Raw genomic sequence first — 19,262 nt, 5'->3', positions numbered from 1 at the left:
AATTTCATCTAGCTATTGAGCAGACTGTCTTACATTGGCACGTTAAAATGGAGGTACATGTAGTTGGTTCAAATCCCGCTCGGGTAATTTTGTCTTTGTTCAACCCAAAACATTATGAAAGGCACATTATGTACCTGGCTGGTTTTCTAGCAAAATATATTTGCTCAGCAGCAATTTTTTGAAGACGAGACAGACTGTTCAAACGTCAAGACAAAACCGGTTCTCTTCAGAGCCAACACTCCCTCAAAAGAGAATTATTACATGGTTGTACCCGTAAGTTTACTATTATTCTAAGTTTATTCTTATCCTTCACACCATGCAAAGCTTCAAACGTCACTTAGTAATTTGTTAAGCAATACTTTCATTTTGAGCAGCTCAGCTGTATGAAATTGGAACCTTGACCTATTATTGCGGGGGGGGGGGGGGGGGTCATACTGTACCTTGCAGGTTGTAGTAGTTTGGATTCTGCGTCTTACGCCTGTAGAGGAACGTCCAGGTCAGATAGTCCACTGCATCCTGTTTGTTTTCTATCGTCTTGGTAACCACCTCAGCGTTGAAATGATCATGAAGACAATGGTCCAGATGAGACTGTTAAAAAAAAGATTTTGAGAACGCTCATCAAAGTTTGAATGAGACCTCCTCTTTAAAGGTTCGGCAATACTTGAAAATACTGTTAGGGTAAGTTCTTGTAATGCTGTTAGAGGATGGCAGTGGAGCAATGATAGGCCCCGGCACCGAAGGCTTTTCAGCATGGATTAATCTTCCTCCAATAATACGTACAAACTGTGTACTGATACACACAGAGACGCCAAGATAGAGGGTGGATAAAGACAGTGATACACACCCACACAGACAGGGTGGGGATCACTCATACATTCACTATGCACTATGACAGTTTTTTGCTGTGTTCTCAGGAAGTAGACACAGTGATTCAGCTAACACTGGCACAGGTGTCTTTTATTGATGACAGTTTTGCCGATAAACTCAGCTCAGCCTTCATATTACAATGGATACAAATGCAGATGAACTCATAAGAAACACTCACCTCGACTGGAAGGGGCTCGTACAGAAACTTCTTGTAGAAGTCTTTCTTAGAACCTTGACACAGGATGACGCACTTGCCAACTGTAAAACCACAAACAACAAAACTATTATAAACCATTATGAATGTGACAACAGTATAACTGAAAATAAATTCCTTGTCTGAACACAGGACTATGATTTTAGCCAAACAGTGAAATTCAAGACTTGAGTGTCCCTCACCCCTCTGTCTAACACCCTACATCCAACTCTTTTATTATTATTATTTATTTGACCTCAACAGTACAAGTACAGAAAATATAAAAACAAGGCAACAATAAAAGGGAAAAAACCCATAACAGAAACGACAACGCTACAAAACATTAAGAGTAAACAAAAAAGACAAATAAGTGAAAAAATAAAGAAATAAGTTAATTAATTAATCAAACAAGCAGTCAATCAAAAAATAATTAAGTGAAAAAATAAACAATAAAACAAGTAAACAAACAGCCAAAAAATAAAATAAATTGAAGTAATTAAATAAATAAATAAATAAATAAACAAATAAACAGAAAAGAAAATAAATAAATAAATAGATAAATAAATAAGGAAATCAAAAAAGGGAGGGGAAAAAAAGAAAAGAAAAAAAAAAAAAAAAAAAAAAAAAACGGACAGCAAAGTATTCTCAATATTTTAACTTCAGTGGTCCAGCCCCAATTGTAACTTCCACAGGTCATTCTATAATGAGGATAACTTACATCAAAACCACACAATGCCACAGAGTATCATACCTTCCATGCCAGCATTGGGTATTGCTAGCAATTGGTATTTAAAGCCATTGGACACTTTCGGTAAACAGTATTGTCCAAGGCCCACACTTCGTGTATCACAACTTATATATAAAATAATAAACCTGTGAAAATTTAGGCTCAATCGGTCATCGGAGTCGGGAGAAAATAACGGGAAAACCCACCCTTGTTTCTCCACGTTTCGCCGTGTCATGACATGTGTTTAAAATAAATTCGTAATTCTCGCTATCGAGAATTGATATTGTTTTAATGTTTTCTTAAAAAGTAAAGCATTTCATGGAATAATATTTCAAGATAAGTCTTTCACCATTACCTTCTGTAAACCCTGTAAATTATTTGTAAATCTGTGAACTTTTTTTTTTTTTTCTGTACCGAAAGTGTATAATGGCTTTAAAGGCAGTGGACACTATTGGTAATTACTCAAAATAATTATAAGCACAAAACATTACTTGGTAATGAGTAATGGGGAGCTGTTGATAGTGTAAAACATTGTGAGAAATGGTTCCCTCTGAAGTAACATAAGTTTTGAGAAAGAAGTAATTTTCCACGAATTTGATTTCGAGACCTCGGATTTAGAATTTGAGGTATCGAAATCAAGCACATGAAAGCACTTAACTTTGTGTGACAAGGGTGTTTTATCTGTCATTATTATCTCGCAACTTCGACGATCAATTGAGCTCAAATTTTCACAGGTTTGTTATTTTATGCATATGTTGAGATACACCAAGTGAGAAGACTGGTCTTCGACAATGACCAATAGTGTCCAGTGTCTTTAAATACCAATACTGGTAAACAAGTTGTACAAGCTAAAATAATTTTCTATTCCTGAGACGAAAATTATTATTGTGACATTGATTTACTCATTTCTCAAAAACTACGGCACCTCATCAAGTAATATTATAAGGGAAACTTTCTACCATCATTATCTTCAAACCGTGTAAGTTGAATGTAAATCTATGGACATTGTGTTTTGTGTCCAACCAAAAGTATCCAAACCCTTTAAACAGCTGATACTATTTGAAAACCCCATGGATTGGAGACTTAGTCTCAGCAGTCCTCTGTGGAATATTGCCGTAACTGTACAATGATAGTAATAGTTAAAGTCAGTCGAAACTATTGGTAATTACTAAAAATAATTGTTATCATAAAACCTTATTTGGTAACGGGGAGCTGTTGTAGTATAAAACATTGTGAGAATCAGCTCCCTCTGAAGTGACGTGGTTTTCGAGACAGAAGTAATTTTCCACGAATTTGATTTCGAGACCTAAGATTTAGACATTGAGGTCTCAAAATCAGGCATGTGAAAGCACACAACTTCGTGTGACAAGTGTGTTTTTTTCTTTCATTATTATCTCGCAACTTTGACGACCAATTGAGCTTAAATTTTCACAGGTTTGTTATTTTATGCATATATGTTGAGATACACTTAGTGAGAAGACTGGTCTTTGACAATAACCAATAGAGTCCAGTGTCTTTAAGAGGTATTTTCATTACCTTCATGTTCAATGTCAGGTCTGTTCGCTCGTCCAACCATCTGTAGGACATCAGTCACAGGGTAATCTACATACCTAAAAATCAATAAACAGACATTCTTTACATCACAGCCATCTTGAGTTTTCCCCAAAAGAACAACCTACAGTCAAAGCGAGGCTTGAAGTTCAAATTGGTTGGGTCCCTTTCACCCTTTAAGTGCTATCATCCAGTGTATAGACTGGGAAATATACAAATACAGACATGGGCCCATTTCACAAAGAGTTAAGATTGATCATAATTGCAAATTAATCGTAGTTGATATTAAGTAAAGTGTGATGTCACAATACAAATCACTATGGTAATACTGACAATTTGTCTTGCGATACATTTTGTTGCTTTGTGAAATCTGGCCCACATACTTCATACTTCATAGAGCAATTGCCTTTGTTCCCCCTGGTCATTGCTTTGGTGCCCCTTAAATGTTCCAACAGAAATTGAAAAGTTTCTCATAAAGGTGCCCTTTACCAAGTGAAAATGCCTCGATGCCCTTGCCCTAGCACAACAAAGCAAATTGAGTTTTCAAGGAATACATTTGTTACTGTGGCCCACCCTCAACAATACTCACGTGTGTATCTTTCCATTGTAGTATTGCGTATCCATGACGACCACCAGGTGGGCGGGGAAGGTCATACCCCAGCACATGTTCCTGGCAGCGACGACGATCTGGATGGCACCAGAGGTGTAGAGTTGCTCCACGACCTTCTTCTCCATGTCCGACAGACCCTCGTGGAGGTAGGCAATGCCGTTTTCCAGCATCTCACAAAGCGTCTGTGGGCAGACAAAGAAAGGCGACGTCAAACACGGACTTCAAGAAGATTTGCAAATCAGTTTTGCAAATGCACTTTGCACATGGACTAAGGAGAAAGCCCAGGAATGGTACTGGAAATTGATCAATGAGTCAACAGGGTTGGCATGTGGTTTAAAAAGTGATATAACGTGGCTATTCTCAACAAGTTCTTGTAATGCTGTTAGAGGATGGCAGTGGGGCAATGATAGGCCCCGGCACCGAAGGCTTTTCAGCATCGATTAATCTTCCTCCAATAATACGTACAAACTGTGTACTGATACACACAGAGACGCCAAGATAGAGGGTGGATATAGACAGTGATTAACACCCACACAAGCACAACAGAATTAGACTTACTAGAATAGGGTTACCAGCCAAAATACCATGTAACATGCACAGCTTGTGACCGGTGTCCTGCTTGTTTTTGCTTAGCAGAAAATGTTTAAGTAATATTTTCTGCCATGGGGCCCACTTTCATAGCGCTGCTTAAGCAAATTGTACAAGTGACATGGTATGTTGGCTGGTAACTGTATTCTGGTTAGCCTTTTTTGTTTTGCTTAGCTTATTTTTGTGCTTAATCAGCTCTATGAAATTGGGTCCAGGTCCCGGGTCAAAGGTGAAGGGTTAAGATACTGACCTCATCGTTGACCTTGCTGAGGTGGCCGGCGAGGTCCTCCTTAGCTACATGTAAGAAGCGACTGTCCTCTGTGTCCTCGGCTGAGGCGTATGTCAGGAGATCGATGGCCGTCAGCTTGGTCTGCTTACGTGATGGCACAAAGACGATGACAGGTTTGTTGGGCGAGTATTTCAGGATGGCGTTGTAGGTCGGTTTGACCATAGCGATGAGACGGGAGGCAGTGTGGGTGATGTTGAAGCCCTGCGGATAGAGGTCATGGTTAATTTCAAATTAGAAATCTCGCAAAGTGACAGGATTGTTAACTTGGTTTTGTTAACAAGTTATCTCTCAACAGTTCTTGTAATGCTGTTAGAGGATGGCAGTGGGGCAGTGATAGGCCCCGGCACCGAAGGCTTTTCAGCATGGATTAATCTTCCTCCAATAATACGTACAAACTGTGTACTGATACACACAGAGACGCCAAGATAGAGGGTGGCTATAGGTAGTGATACACACCCACACACACAGGGTGGGAATCACTCATAAATCCAATGTGTTTTTGGCCATGACATGACTCCTTACTTACTGTGAATGAAGATGTTTGTAGGATAATTTACATGTCAGCTTAATTACAAGTTTTTTGAAAAAAATATCTAACATTTCTGGAGAGTTGCGTAAATCCCTTCTTAATGCTAAAATATTTTTCGTCTCATTGACAAAACAAATATTTTTTGAAATTGTTTTACTCATTTCTCAAAAAACTACAGCACCTCAGCAACTAATATTCTACGGGAAGCTTTCTACTAGCGTTATCCTCAAACCGTGTAACTTCAATAAAATTCTGCGGACATTTGTGTTTTGTGTCGTAACAAAAAGGTACCCAGGCCTGTATGATTCGCTATTGAAAGTTCAAGCAAGTACACCAAGGCATTTTCTCCGTGGTAAAGGGCACTACGTGAGGAATTCGTAAATTTCTACTAGAGCATTTCAAGGGCACCAAGGCAATTACCAGGGGGCATGGAGACAATCGCCATTGTGCCTCCGTGATGTATCAGGCCTGCGTACCCAAACCCTTCAAACTGTTTCAGTAAACGGCTCAACAAATTTCAAGAAAACATAGACAAGGAAGAACGAAAAACATATTCCATTTTACCTGAATGTGCATCTCCAGTGGAACCGGTCTGACGTTAGGATGGAAGTTGAAGGTGTTAGTGGTGCTTGCTCCTAGCCACTGGGCTACGTCCTTAGCGTTGGCCAAGGAGGAGCTGAACGCGAGCAGGCGGATGTTGCGCTCAATCTGGGAGGAGATGTACCGCATCCGGGAGCAGATGACTTCCAGAACCGGCTGGAAGAGACGGAGGAATTAATGACCATTTCAATTCAATTCAACTCAACAATTATTTCATGCTGCTCTTCTCAAGGTATAACATCTCAAAAATATTACACATATAAGCAAAATAGTGAGCACAGAAGAAGATGGAAAGGAGTCTGTCAATGTAGACCAAAATAAAGAAAGTATGAGCCTGTCAGATTAAGCAAAGGCTTGTAGAAGACAACCTATAGACAGGTTAACTACAAACAAGGAGACAAGACAAACAGGTAAAGCAAAACAAAACAAAAAACAGACTGAGTTGCAATGAGAGAAATATTGAAAGAAATATTAAAACCATTACATGGTGCTACATAAATAAATAGGTCTTATATTTCAAAAAGATGAGCGTTTTTTTCGGCACTTTAGGGTGTGATCGAACGCCACAATAAGCACACAGAAATTGGTTTTCAAAGAAAATTACTGGCAACATGAAACTTTGTCTTACCCCATTGTCGCCACCAATAAGATGCAACTCATCCACGATGAACAGATGTACATTCTGAACATTCTTGCGCTGCTTCCATCGTCGTGACAAAACATCCCATTTCTCTGGCGTGCTGATGACGATGTTGCCCTTTGCCAGGAGCTTCAAGTCCGTGCTTGTCTCTCCGGTCAGTAGGACCACCCTCTTGCCTAGCTGCATTTGGAACTTGGCGTGCCATTCAGCGTAAACCTGTTCCAACGACGGATGCAAATCATTAAGGAGTAATGGTTTACAAGGTGCTTCATTTGCAAAATATATTTCAGCAAGGAGAACCTATGCCCAGTTTAGCTGAATGACTGATTCACTGCAATGCATGATTATAAAACTGTAAATAGTAATTATAATAATAAACTGTTTTAAGGGGAATATCAACTCCTACCTTTACCCCTCCCATCCCCCCAAAGTTATTTCCAACTAAATGAGTGTAGCAGAGACAAGGTGAGAAAATGTCAGTCAATGGAGTACAAACACACCATAGAGAAAGATGGGTCTGTTCTTTAATTGATTCTTGATCTACCTCCAAATGGTGTACAGTCTGGCTACAGGTAAAGCCAACCTGTGATAATCATAAGGAGGATGTGGAAACTAGACTGGTTTCCACCTTCATTTATAGAGCATGTATCTCTGGCCAAAATTGTTGTGTTAAAGGCACTGGACACGTTTTGGTCATTGTTAAAGACCAGTATTCTCACTTGGTGTGTCCAAACATAATATGCATAAAATAACAAACATGTGAAAATTTTGGCTCAATTGGTAATTGATATTGTAAGAGATTAATGACAGAAAAAATACATAGGCCTGAAGTCTTTCAATAATTGCATTAGTAAGAAATTACCTCTTTCTCAAAAACTATATTACGTCGGGAGCCGTTTATCACAATGTTTTATGCAATCAACAGCTCTCCATTGCTCGTTACCAAGTATATTTTGAGTGCTAAAAATTATTTTGAGTAATTGCCAATAGTGTCTAGCACCTTTAAAGTTTGGACTTGTGAGGAATGCAATCTGCACTTTAGGCTTACCTGTTCAGCCAAGGCTTCCAGGGGAGTCACAAAGACACATCGACCTTCCGCCGACTGAGACAACATTCTCAAGATGGCAAACTCTGCGATGATCGTCTTGCCACTCCCTGTGGGTGCACCCACAAACACGTTCTCGTCTCCGTTGTATACAGCGTTGAAAACTACAGAAACAAGAAAACAACAAACTTGAGTGTAAAGAGCAGGGGCCCAATTTCATAGAGCTGCTTAAGCAAAAAAATTGGTTAAGCACGAAAATAGCTTGCTTATTTTACACATGTTACTGGCCAAAATTTCATGCCATATACGTTGCTTGTGACTTGTATTTAGCTATTGTTTACTTAGCATAACAATTGAGTGGAGTCTTGGCCGATATTCTGATTTTACTAAGTATGGATTATTTTGCTTAAGCAGAATTTTTTGCTTAAGCAGCTCTATGAAATTGGGCCCTGATTAAAGCACAAAATTGCAGCGAAGCAAAACAGAACTATGCTTACCAGAATAAGGTTACCAGCCAAAGTACAATGTCACAAGTACAATCCGAGACTGGTATTCTGATTATTTTTGCTAACCAGACAATTGTTAAAATATAATTTCCTCACTTCAGCTGACCCCCCCCCCCCCCCCCCCGAGTTGTTTTCAACTGGACTTTTTCTCCGTATGGCCCATAACAAAGAGTTGTTTTTAACCTTGTCTGGGGTGAACTTTGACAACCATAATAGCAGAGACAATGTCAGTCAATGGAGTACAAACACACCATAGAGAAAGATGGGTCTGTTCTTTAATTGATTCTTGATCTACCTCCAAATAGTGTCAGTCTGGCTACAGGTAAAGCCAGACTGTCATTATCATAAAGAGGATGTGGACGACGTACCCGTGGACGAAGTCGCTTGATTTGAATTCAGCCCATATCAAATTTACCAGTTCCCACTTTGGCCCCACTTAAAAGAAAGGTATACGTTTGGTAATCAGTCTTAAAATGTTTGGCAACAAAAACCTACTTGGTTACAGCAGCTTATGATAGTATAAAACATTTTGAGAATTATTTCACTAGAAGTAAAGTGTAAAAAATATATCAAATTTGAATCTGAGAGTAACGGTTCTCAGGCCGTGTCCGAAAACGGCGACTTCGGCTACAGCTACGGCTAGATCGCGCGCGTCTGCCTATTCTTCAACACTGGTAGACACGCTGATCTAGACGTAGCTGTAGCCGAAGTCGTCGTTTCGGACACGGCCTAAGCTTCCAATTACAGATTTATTTTCCTACATGGACATAACGTCTCGAGATTTTTTTCCACTTCTCAAAAATGCGACCACCTTTCGAAATGAAATTTTCACATGTAATTTTTTTCGTATATTTATCTATATTCATCTAAGATTAAAACAATCAAACAGTTCGAAAACCCGAAGTATGCTTTCCAATTAAGAATGCTGTGGCTATGTTTTACCTTGAGTCTGTATGGGGTTGAAGACAGAAAATTTACTGTTGTACAACGTCTCAAAAGCGGTGTTCCTCAGGGCGGAGACGGGAAGGGCTTGAAGGTCAAGAAGCTCCGTTGGTGGAGGGTTCTTCTCGGGGAGGATGAGGTGACGGAAAGAAACTGGCAGCTGTGTCTCGGACGCTGTGGAGAAAATCAAACAAATTTAGAGAAGAACAGAAAACGAGAATTGTTCACCAGACCCAAGCTCTGGTGTTGTCGGAGTGTGGGTTCTAATCCCGATCATGAATTTTTTTTCCCTTGAGCAAGGTACTTAACCATAATTGCTTTGTAAAAAGTTAGGAAGGTAGTGCACTCTGCTCTACCAGCTAGGCTCGTAGTGGACGATGCCGATGCCTACATCCTTATGGACTGTGAAGGGGATAAACCTGTCTCTTTGTGGTGGCTCTTTGTGACACAAAGTGTATCCCTCCCCGTGAAAGGGCCGCCCGTGGCCTTGTGATTTTCAGGTGATCTCTTATTCAAAATATTTTAGGAGTTGACCATTCCTCATCCCTGTAATAGCAAGCAAGCAAGCCAGCCCTGTAATAGCAAACAGTGTGCATTTTTATTGATGTCAGTCAATGGAGTACAAACACACCATAGAGAAAGATGCGTCTGTTCTTTAATTGATTCTTGATCTACCTCCAAATGGTGTACAGTCTGGCTACAGGTGAAACCAACCTGTGATAATCATAAGGAGGATGTGGACACCAGACAGAAACAACCAACAGAAAAGTCATGCATATTTGATAAAGTGTCATGGCCGAGCGGTTTAGAGCATCTGACTCAAGCTCTGGTGGCGGAGTCACCAGGGTGTAGGAGTCACCGGGGTGTAGGTTCCAATCCTGGTCATGACACTTGTGTCCTTGAGCAAGACACTTGACTACAGTTGCCTCTCTTCACCTAGGGGTGTAAATTGGTACCTGTGAGGGTAGAGATGATCTCTTGTGATTGATTTAGCTTAGTGCGCTACAAGTTTTGCAGCACAGGCTGTATACTCCCAGGGGAGATGAGATGGTTAAAGGAACTAATTACAAGGCACAGTGACCAGGGGTACTGACTGAGTGATGTGTTGGAGTGCTATATAAAAAGCCACTACTATTATAAATTCAAATTATTAATTGGCTCACCGATCCATCTATCTGATACGACACGGATAAAATACTGAGGGGGTAGCGGCTCAAAGACAGGAACGAAGAACTTGACGACGTGCTCGTCCTGAGCAAACTTGCTGTAAATTGACAAGAAAAACATACCACAAAATTTATAAAATAATGGACTCAGACGAATTTTATGCTCTACAATTCGATTGAAAAATTTGACACAGAACTAGCAAGCTTTTGTTTTTTATTCAGATACTTTCATAGTAAATGTGCCTTTAGTGTGCCCGACCTAGTTGGTCCTATCAGGGTGTTTGAGTCTGAAACGGTGCTCTCTGCTTGTTACAGACCTTTGAGTGGGTCATGAAAATAAAAAGCGGAAAACCGTTTTCCCGGATTTTGGGCCATCGGGAAACTTGTCCGGATTTGGGGCCAGCACTACGAACATTAAAAGGCTTTAAACGGCAGCGTAGACAAAGCATTCACAGAAACATAAGGCCACAACTCTTACACTATAACAATGTGTTGCGCATCCTCATTTTCAAGATATTTTTCGTAGCATTCCTTAGACAGGTATTCCGCAAGCACGATGCGTCCTCGTCAACTGCCATATTATTTACTTGACGCAAAATATACACACACAACATACGTTCGTCGTGTGATGAGGAAACCATGTGTGCCTAGTTTTGTCTCAAGGTGATGGCTTTTTAATACAGCTTTTAGGTGCAATGGAACAATGACATTGAAGTACATGTATAATGGACATCGTGCTAACAAAAAATAACAACAGCTCGAATGAAAGACCAACACGGAGCATTTTACTGGGTCTAGCCCCCCGACTCTAATGTCAAAATCAAATCGCAATAATAGTACTTCCCGATTCCAGGTACGTGCTGCTTGATGATCTATTTCGGATGTAAGAAATAGAAGACAAAAACGAACGGGAAAAAAGTGGAACCTGCAAGAAATACGCATATGGGAAAATACAAAAAGTGGAAATCCGCTTTAAAGCGGAGATTTCACAGGTTTGTTGTTCTCACCCAGACATTCTTGCTTTGCCGAGGCGCAAAACAGAGAGCCATTATAACAGCTTTATTCCTGCACCTATTACTGCATCTCTTTGGGCCTGGTGCACGTTTCCCCTCAATCCTACAATCTAGACTGTTTTGAGCAACCAACTCCTACCTTCAGCCACCCCTCCCCCTTTCTCCCAAAGTTATTTCCAACTAAATGAGTGTAGCAGAGACAATGTCAGTCAATGGAGTACAAACACACCATAGAGAAAGATGGGTCTGTTCTTTGATTGATTCTTGATCTACCTCCAAATGGTGTACAGTCTGGCTATAGGTAAAGCCAACCTGTGATAATCATAAGGAGGATGTGGAAACTAGACTGGTTTCCATCTTCATTTATGGAGCATGTCTTTCTGGCCAATATTGTTGTGCTTACAACACCGATCATTTGTTCATTTTTGGCGTGTCTCTTTCTGGTATCAACTTTTTGCACCAAATGATTGTTCAACATTATTGGTTTTAGTGAAGTGAAAACTCCAGCCGCCCGAAAACAAAAATAAATATTTTTCAAAGGGTTTAATATTTAGAAAGGCTGTATTGCTTACCCCTTCAATAAGAAGTATTCATGATGTAAGATGATTTCACTGTCCACATCCTCAACCAAGATCCAGAATGCCTGAGGGGTGAATTGCAATAAAATATATGAATACGAGTGAATTTTATTGTTCACCACACTAAAAACTTACAAAGGAAGAGCGAGTACAAACAAAATGGTGGACAGCATCAGTGGTTTCTCTCATCAGGATATCAGGATTACGTCCCTGAGAAACATTCACTCATCATATGCTAGGAAATTGAGACAAAACATTCAAGTAAGGGGGATTTTTTAGACGCTAGGAGGCAGCAGACCTACCAAGTAAAATGATTGTTCAAATTATGTGCGCATGCTCAGAACTTAAAGGGACAAAACACAAAGAATTGTTTTCAAACGCTGATTGGGTCAACATTTACAAAACAAACATTAAAAAATGTTAAATGTTGATAATTCTGAATGGCTTCTGAGAGAACTTTTCACAATGAACAAAGAGGCAGTTTACATAAACAAATTGTCAAAATATCAGCCTCGACTTTACCTCTGAATTGCCATGAACCTTTTCTTCCCACTGGAAGTCTGGTGTGATGGTCAGCTCGACCCTTAGCGTGCTCCTGGTGATCGGTTGAATGTGGGTGGCCAGCTCAAGCTTGGGAAACTGATGGACGTACTTGTGCAGCGTCTTGCCCATCTTGGGCATGCGGATGAGCTCACCGATCTCGTTGGGGCCCAGGTCGTAGAATCGCTCCCAGGGGAAGTTCTTCTTCTCGATCTTTCGTACGACCTCCTCGGGAATCTTGCGGAATTGTCTCAGTGGGTTCATCGACTGCCACCTTGGATAAAAAAGCAGATTAAGGATTACAAACATTTATTGCCATGATAAAAAAACATGAATATTGTCTTCCCTATGTGTAAGGAGATTACATACAAATAAAGGAAACAACACATGTCTTGAACTTTGAAGTCGAAACAAAACAAATCTGTGCCAAGGATCATGGCAGAGCAAATAAGAACACCAGACTCAAGCTCTTGTGTTTCTGATCACAGAGCCCGAGTTCGAGTCCCGGTCATGACACTTACAAGACACTTTACCATTATTGCGGCATCCTTCAGATGGGGTGTAAAGCCATTGGTCCCAAGTGTTGTGTAATGCACGTAAAAGAACCTAGTTGACAATGGTTGAGAACCAATCTCATAGTTTAGCCTCAGCTCACCTCAACTCAACATTGAACTTCTATCCATGTTGAGTGCTAAGTGGCTCTCTGCGCAAGTTTAAAACAAATCGCACAAATGTTTCAAACTTGCACAAACTAAAAATGCAAACATTTATTTGGCTGCGATTGTTTACACACTCGGGGCAAATAGTGGACAGCATCAGTGGTTTCTCTCATCAGGATATCAGGATTACGTCCCTGAGAAACATTCAATCATCATATGCTAGGATCAAACAACCATTATTGGGAAAGAACAAGAATCCAGTACACCTATCGCTAAAAGAAGGGGTTTGCCTCGATGTTTCTGGTATAGTTGGATATTGATTGAGCCGCAGCACCTTGTAAACCCATTTCTCTTTTGGACCTGTCATACTTACATTCGTTTGTCAATCATCTTAGCCAGTGACATGGTTTTGTCTGTCAGTTGTGCCCAACCTCTGTGAAGAACAATCTCAAAGATGGCTCTGATCAGCCTGCCAGCAGACTGAAAAGGACATCAAAGAAAACTACCGTCAAAAACTGTCAGTTCATCAAATGATATTTAATTAAGCTTTGCGAAAAAGTCTGCAACCAAATTTATGTGGTAACATTTGGAATTATGGGAATAACAGAGACGGCGACAAGGTCTTAAACAGGCTTTTTTTATTTATTTGCAGGGGTAGCAGCAATGCAATTAAGTTCACCGAACCTGCAAGGTTTCAAACGACAGTTTAAGACTACGTCATCACTCTTTTAATTGTAACTTTCTGTTAAAAAAATCAAAAAAACCTGGGGGAAAATGTTGAAATTATGTCTAGCATTGGGTAGCTCTTTGTGCAAGTTTCAAACTACTGCACCAATGTTTCAAACTTGCCCGAGCCAAATATGCAAACTTAAGTGATGTTTACGCACTTGGTAGATAGCATCAGTGGTTTCTCTCATCAGGATATCAGGATTACGTCCCTGAGAAACATTCAATCATCATATGCTGGGATAAAACACAAATTTTCAGGACAGACCAACCATCTTGAGTTTCCCTCCTTTTGCCTATATTTAACCAAAGTGAGGCTGGAAGTAAGATATTAGTCTGGTCCCTTCACATGACACATTAATCAACACAATCACCATGATGGTGTATACAGGGAACCTGATCTCTACAAACCTGTGTGATGTAGACCATGTCAGACACCAGAGCGAATCCGTCCAGTTTGAGCTGAGATATGTATGCTTGGAGCAAGACGTTTACCTGAATAGAGTACACAGATTGTGTGAAGTGGCTTACAGTGGAAACATTATTAAATTAATTAATTCATTTATTTATTGGTCACATTGGTTCAAACAACAAGAAATTATTAGTTTGTAGTGTGCAAAATAAAAAGGAACCTTAAAAAATAAAACATAAAAGAGCTACTTACTAAGTATAAGATAAATTAACAAACCTACGTACGTATAAAAACTAACACATCAAGCAATTTCACAAAAGTCATATAAATAACAAACAAGAAGCACAAATATTTGAAAAACACTGGACCAGCTAGTGAAGACCTAAGCAAAAGCTACCATTAGGGCTATCAAACACAGCTTTAAAAAACCAAGCAAAGACCTATTATCTTCTGAACGTAGAATTAAAAAGATGACTGCATTAGGTAAAAAGAATTTAACAGGATTTCAAATATCACATTGTAGATATGATCTGCAAGTTTATAAATATTCATATAACCTCATTAAAATATATACATATTTAAATGAGTGCATAAGTTACTGCATAATTAGGACAAGGGGTTACCTTTGCACTGGGTTCTTCAATACTCTCTTTGATGGGAATTGGAACTCTCTCCAGCAGTTTAGTCAGCTCAAGCTTCTCTTCCTGAAAATAAATTAATTGTTTGTATTAACCATTCAGCAATGAACCTATAGAAGGGGCAACCAGAGTGAGCAGCTCTGGAATTACAGGGAGGCCATGGCCTCTGTTGCCCCTGGTTTTGGCCTTGGTGCCACTTCAGATCTTTCCCGAAGACTTTAAGACATTCCAATGAAAGTGCCTTTGGAATATGAAAATGTAAGAGGAAAACCAAATAATGGTTGAATGAATTAGGTGGGGCAAAGGTTTTTGGGGGGGGGGGGGTGACGACAGTCTTACCTCTCTGACGACCATGTTCCTGAACTCACTAGAGAGAGAGAAGACCCTGAACAAGTCTATCTCACTCAGGGTTGGTTTCAGGAGACTGTTGTAGGTTGAGATGGAGTCGTTGGTGCAGTAGTAGTGGCTGGCAATGCGACCCAACTCGGTCACCTAGAAAACGCAATCAGAACAAATCACAGGCGTCAAACATCACACAAATTCAAACACAAATTATACTAAACTTTTACTGAACTTAAATTGTTGTCAGTCAATGGAGTACAAACACACCATAGAGAAAGATGGGTCTGTTCTTTAATTGATTCTTGATCTACCTCCAAATAGTGTACAGTCTGGCTACAGGTAAAGCCAACCTGTGATAATCATAGGGAGGATGTGGGCACCAGACAGAAACCACCTAAAGAAAAGTCCTATATATTTCATAGGGTGTCATGGTCAAGTGGTTTAGTCATCAGGATGTGGGTTCGAATCCCTGTCATGACAATATTGTGTCCTTGAGCTCTTGTAAGAATTCCTTGTAAAACTACGCAAACAATGGACCTTATCGCAAATACTTGGTACAGGCGCATTAGGAGTGAAATTAGGGGCATGCTGATCCAGCTAGCGATCATGTTTGATCAGTAACTAGACCAGCATGCACCTCATTCAACAGTTAGCGCTTGTGCAATAGGTATTTGCAAAAAGGTCTATGGAAAAGTACTATCCACTGCCAACTAGTGGCAACATGTCACCTGTGGGGAATTCTTACCTGGAAATGTCCGGATTTCCTCTCGTACTTGGCCAGGTTGTTCTTATCCAGTTGGCACGCCGCTGTGTGGATCAGATTAATCCGATGGCTCTCCAGGTACGGATCGGAATCCTTGCCGTCGACCGGTATCCCGTAGAGGGTTGGGTTGCGCATCATGCGGATGTACAGGTAGGTGTAACCGAGCCAGGTGACGGCATCCTTCATCGTCTGGATGTTGCCGAGGACGACTTCGGCGTTGAGGTTGTCGCCGAGCTTGCTCACAAATTGACTCTCAACAGGAAGCTGAAATTATAAAAGGAATCAAGTAATTTTAAAATCTGACAAGTAAAGGTGTGGTATACACTTGATCTTCAACTTTTAAAATTAATGGCATTAAAAACTAATTTGGTTATAAGCCTACAGCATTCTGAGAAACTTTTTGAAGAAACATTTCACATCGAAGCAGCATGGTCATGTACAAAAGGTCATGTAAAAACGAGCCTTCAAAAAGACTGGGTCGAAACGTTATACCATTAACTACTTTTAATATTTTTACCATCGGTCCTTTTGGTTGGCAAGTTATTTGCAACAGCTAATTCTATATTTTTTCTCAAAATAAAAAGATGCCCCCAAACTTGAATCAGAGAAGCCTTACAATCAGTTACCTTTTCCTTGGTAATTTTTCCATCTATTTCTTTTATTTTGTATTTTCCCAACTTCTACTTTTTCGACTTTGATCCATGACGTCTCGCCTCCCAATTCTTACCTGCTGATTCTGGAGAGACAGATAATACTGAAGCTCACTGTGGCCTGTTATTAGAATACCCTCTCCCTTTGTATCGTATTGAGGGCGCCCTGCACGCCCCAACATCTGGAGTACGTCCAATGGACCCAGCTCGATCCAACGCCCCTTCTCTGGATTGTAGATCTGAAGACGGAAGGAAATGTTTTAGTCAATGATCGAGTCATACAGTTGTAAATTTGTTAAAAACTGGTCACTTTAATTCGAATGACTCGCATTCCCCAGAAAGTTATATCTAGCATGAATCTGTAACAGGTGTGTGTAGAGCCAGCATTGCTTACTGTATGTGACATTGTGTTACATTTTACCAGATATCACTTCAATATATCCAGCTTTGTCTGAAAAAATATTTGCACAGCAAGTCTCAGGGCTGTATGCTTCGTTCTTGAAAGGGCCAGGGCCTCAAGGCATTTTCTTCTTGGTAAAGGGCACCCTATAATGAAATTGCAAATTTGTACTGGAGCATTTCAAGGGCATCAAGGCAATTACCAGGGGACACGGAGGCAATCACCTTTGTTGCCTTCGTGAAGTATCAGGCCTGAAGTCTGAAAAAGCCAGGGACCAACTTCTTAATCTATTAAGCAGAAACATTCTAAACACAGAAGTTTATTGCTTAGCAGGTACAGGTTATCAAGTCAAATTCCATTCAGTCTTCAAGACTAGGCCTAGTAACAACCAGGATTCAAACCAACTCTCTGATGAGTCGGCCATCAGAACTTGATTTTGATGCTCTAATCAACTCAGCCAAGATGAGGAAACTTCAATACTCTGCAAAAATACAGTAAGTATGAAATGCAAAATATGTAGAGATTTCTCCCACACGTCCCAACGAGATAACAAAAACCAAAGACAATCCGTACCTGTGTTCCTTTGATGATGACTGTATGCGCCGGCAGGTTAACACCCCAGGCCAGCGTTGCCGTTGAACAAAGCACCTGAATGTGACGATCAGCAAACAGATCCTCCACCAAGGCTCGATCTACACGATTCATACCGGCGTGATGGATGGCAAAACCATACGGCAGGAGGTCTTTCAACTCCAGGTTCTGAAACAACAAACGGGTATCACATTGATTTGTGAATTACATTATAATAATAATAGTAATAATTAGTTGTTATATAGCGCTTTTCACGCGCAAAGGGCTTCCCAAAGCACTTCACATTATTACCCCTGGTCACTGGGCCTTTAATCATTCCTTAAACCATCTCAGCTCACAGGGGACTATACAGTCTGTGCAACAAATGCGCTACTCGGCTAGATCAATCACAAGAACCATCTCTGCCCTCACTGGTACCCATTCACCCCTGGGTTGAGAGAAGCTTATGCTTAAAGTGTCTTGCTCAAGAACACTTCGAACCCACATTCTGCTGATCGAACACCAGAGCTTGAATCCGGAGCTCTTAACTGCTTGGCCATGACACCCCATTGTCAGTGCAAGCAAGTTGTGGGGTTTTTTGTGGTTTTTTTTCTTACGAGAGATCCTTACATCATTGGGTTTCAAATTTACACTGGAACCTAGGCCCGAGGCCAGTGATGTTAGCATTGTTGTCAGTCAATGGAGTACAAACACACCATAGAGAAAGATGGGTCTGTTCTTTAATTGATTCTTGATCTACCTCCAAGTAGTGTACAGTCTGGCTACAGGTAAAGCCAACCTGTGATAACCATATGAAGGATCATAATATTTCTCTGAAATTTCTCATCCCTTATCTTAAAGTTAGAAGAGAAGCTTTTTTACCTCGGCCTGTTCAGCCTCTGTCCGGAGTACTTCGGTGGACGCCGACCCTTCACGTAGAAACTGACCGAGCGTGTCGTGCTCCAAACACATGTCTCGGATAGCTCTAGCCGTCTTCCCCGTCTCCTTACGAGAATGGACGAACACCAAGACCTAAAAAGATATCAACCGCAAAAGTAATGTAATAATAATATTTAATAATATTTAAAATTTATGTTGCGTCCCTTACATACAAAATGATCAGAGGCGCAGAACACTTGTTAAAAAGCACAGAGTGGAAGAAAACGACAAAGAAAAAAGACTGGTCACCAGGCCAGTGCCCAAACAAAAGTATGGTGATACGTCTGTCCCACCAACAGAGAACTGATTAATTACTTATTACATAGACCTATCTCTGCTGGCATCGGTAATGTTTTGACCTTTTCAGGAGACAGACACCTCTAACCCTATCTATGCTAAAATTCTTAACTAACTGGCAAGGTGACCATAGAAGAAGACATTAAAAAGCTAAAACGTGATATTAAAAAGGTATCAAACGAAGTTGTGCGCTTTCAGATGCTTGATTTCGGGACCTCAAATTCTAATTCTGTGGTCTTGAAATCAAATTCGTGGAAAATTACTTTTTTTCTTGAAAACTACGATACTTCAGATGGAGCCGCTTCTCACAATGGTTTATACTACCAACAACTCCCCATTACTCATTACCAAGGAAGGTTTTATGCAAATAACTATTTTGAGTAATTACCAATAGTGTCCACTGCTTTAAAAGAAAAAAATTGCTAAGCTTGGGAACATTTCAAAAAGAGCTTACTCTGCGACATATTTGTCTATAACTGCTA

At 40.3% G+C, this 19,262-nt stretch overlaps 1 protein-coding gene and 3 non-coding genes across 4 annotated transcripts in view; all 4 read right to left on the bottom strand.

Moving 5' to 3' along the window:
• LOC117294452 (U5 small nuclear ribonucleoprotein 200 kDa helicase-like) overlaps positions 1 to 19,262 on the bottom strand; it is a 47,599-nt gene that overhangs the window by 10,291 nt on the left and 18,046 nt on the right. Inside the window, exons 16-35 of the mRNA XM_033776858.1 lie at positions 18,427 to 18,576; positions 17,548 to 17,733; positions 16,652 to 16,813; positions 15,907 to 16,188; positions 15,159 to 15,311; positions 14,805 to 14,885; positions 14,181 to 14,264; positions 13,417 to 13,523; positions 12,367 to 12,658; positions 11,839 to 11,909; positions 10,251 to 10,351; positions 9,088 to 9,261; positions 7,643 to 7,803; positions 6,583 to 6,810; positions 5,919 to 6,110; positions 4,787 to 5,026; positions 3,928 to 4,130; positions 3,324 to 3,397; positions 1,046 to 1,125; positions 441 to 588 (exon numbers count right to left, since the gene is read on the bottom strand). Of these exons, the coding sequence (XP_033632749.1) occupies positions 441 to 588; positions 1,046 to 1,125; positions 3,324 to 3,397; positions 3,928 to 4,130; positions 4,787 to 5,026; positions 5,919 to 6,110; positions 6,583 to 6,810; positions 7,643 to 7,803; positions 9,088 to 9,261; positions 10,251 to 10,351; positions 11,839 to 11,909; positions 12,367 to 12,658; positions 13,417 to 13,523; positions 14,181 to 14,264; positions 14,805 to 14,885; positions 15,159 to 15,311; positions 15,907 to 16,188; positions 16,652 to 16,813; positions 17,548 to 17,733; positions 18,427 to 18,576 (3,169 nt within the window). The remainder of the gene's footprint in view (positions 1 to 440; positions 589 to 1,045; positions 1,126 to 3,323; positions 3,398 to 3,927; positions 4,131 to 4,786; positions 5,027 to 5,918; positions 6,111 to 6,582; positions 6,811 to 7,642; positions 7,804 to 9,087; positions 9,262 to 10,250; positions 10,352 to 11,838; positions 11,910 to 12,366; positions 12,659 to 13,416; positions 13,524 to 14,180; positions 14,265 to 14,804; positions 14,886 to 15,158; positions 15,312 to 15,906; positions 16,189 to 16,651; positions 16,814 to 17,547; positions 17,734 to 18,426; positions 18,577 to 19,262) is intronic.
• On the bottom strand, positions 685 to 820 carry LOC117295200. Its single transcript, XR_004519663.1, has one exon. It is a non-coding gene; the product is annotated as a small nucleolar RNA SNORA57 (small nucleolar RNA).
• Positions 4,318 to 4,453, bottom strand: LOC117295198. The gene has a single exon (XR_004519661.1). It is a non-coding gene; the product is annotated as a small nucleolar RNA SNORA57 (small nucleolar RNA).
• LOC117295197 lies at positions 5,122 to 5,257 on the bottom strand. The gene has a single exon (XR_004519660.1). It is a non-coding gene; the product is annotated as a small nucleolar RNA SNORA57 (small nucleolar RNA).

This window comes from Asterias rubens, chromosome 9 (assembly GCF_902459465.1).
Source record: "Asterias rubens chromosome 9, eAstRub1.3, whole genome shotgun sequence".
Lineage (NCBI taxonomy): Eukaryota > Metazoa > Echinodermata > Asteroidea > Forcipulatida > Asteriidae > Asterias > Asterias rubens.
Note: the sequence above shows the minus strand (reverse complement) of the source record. Positions and strands in the feature narration are given on the sequence as shown.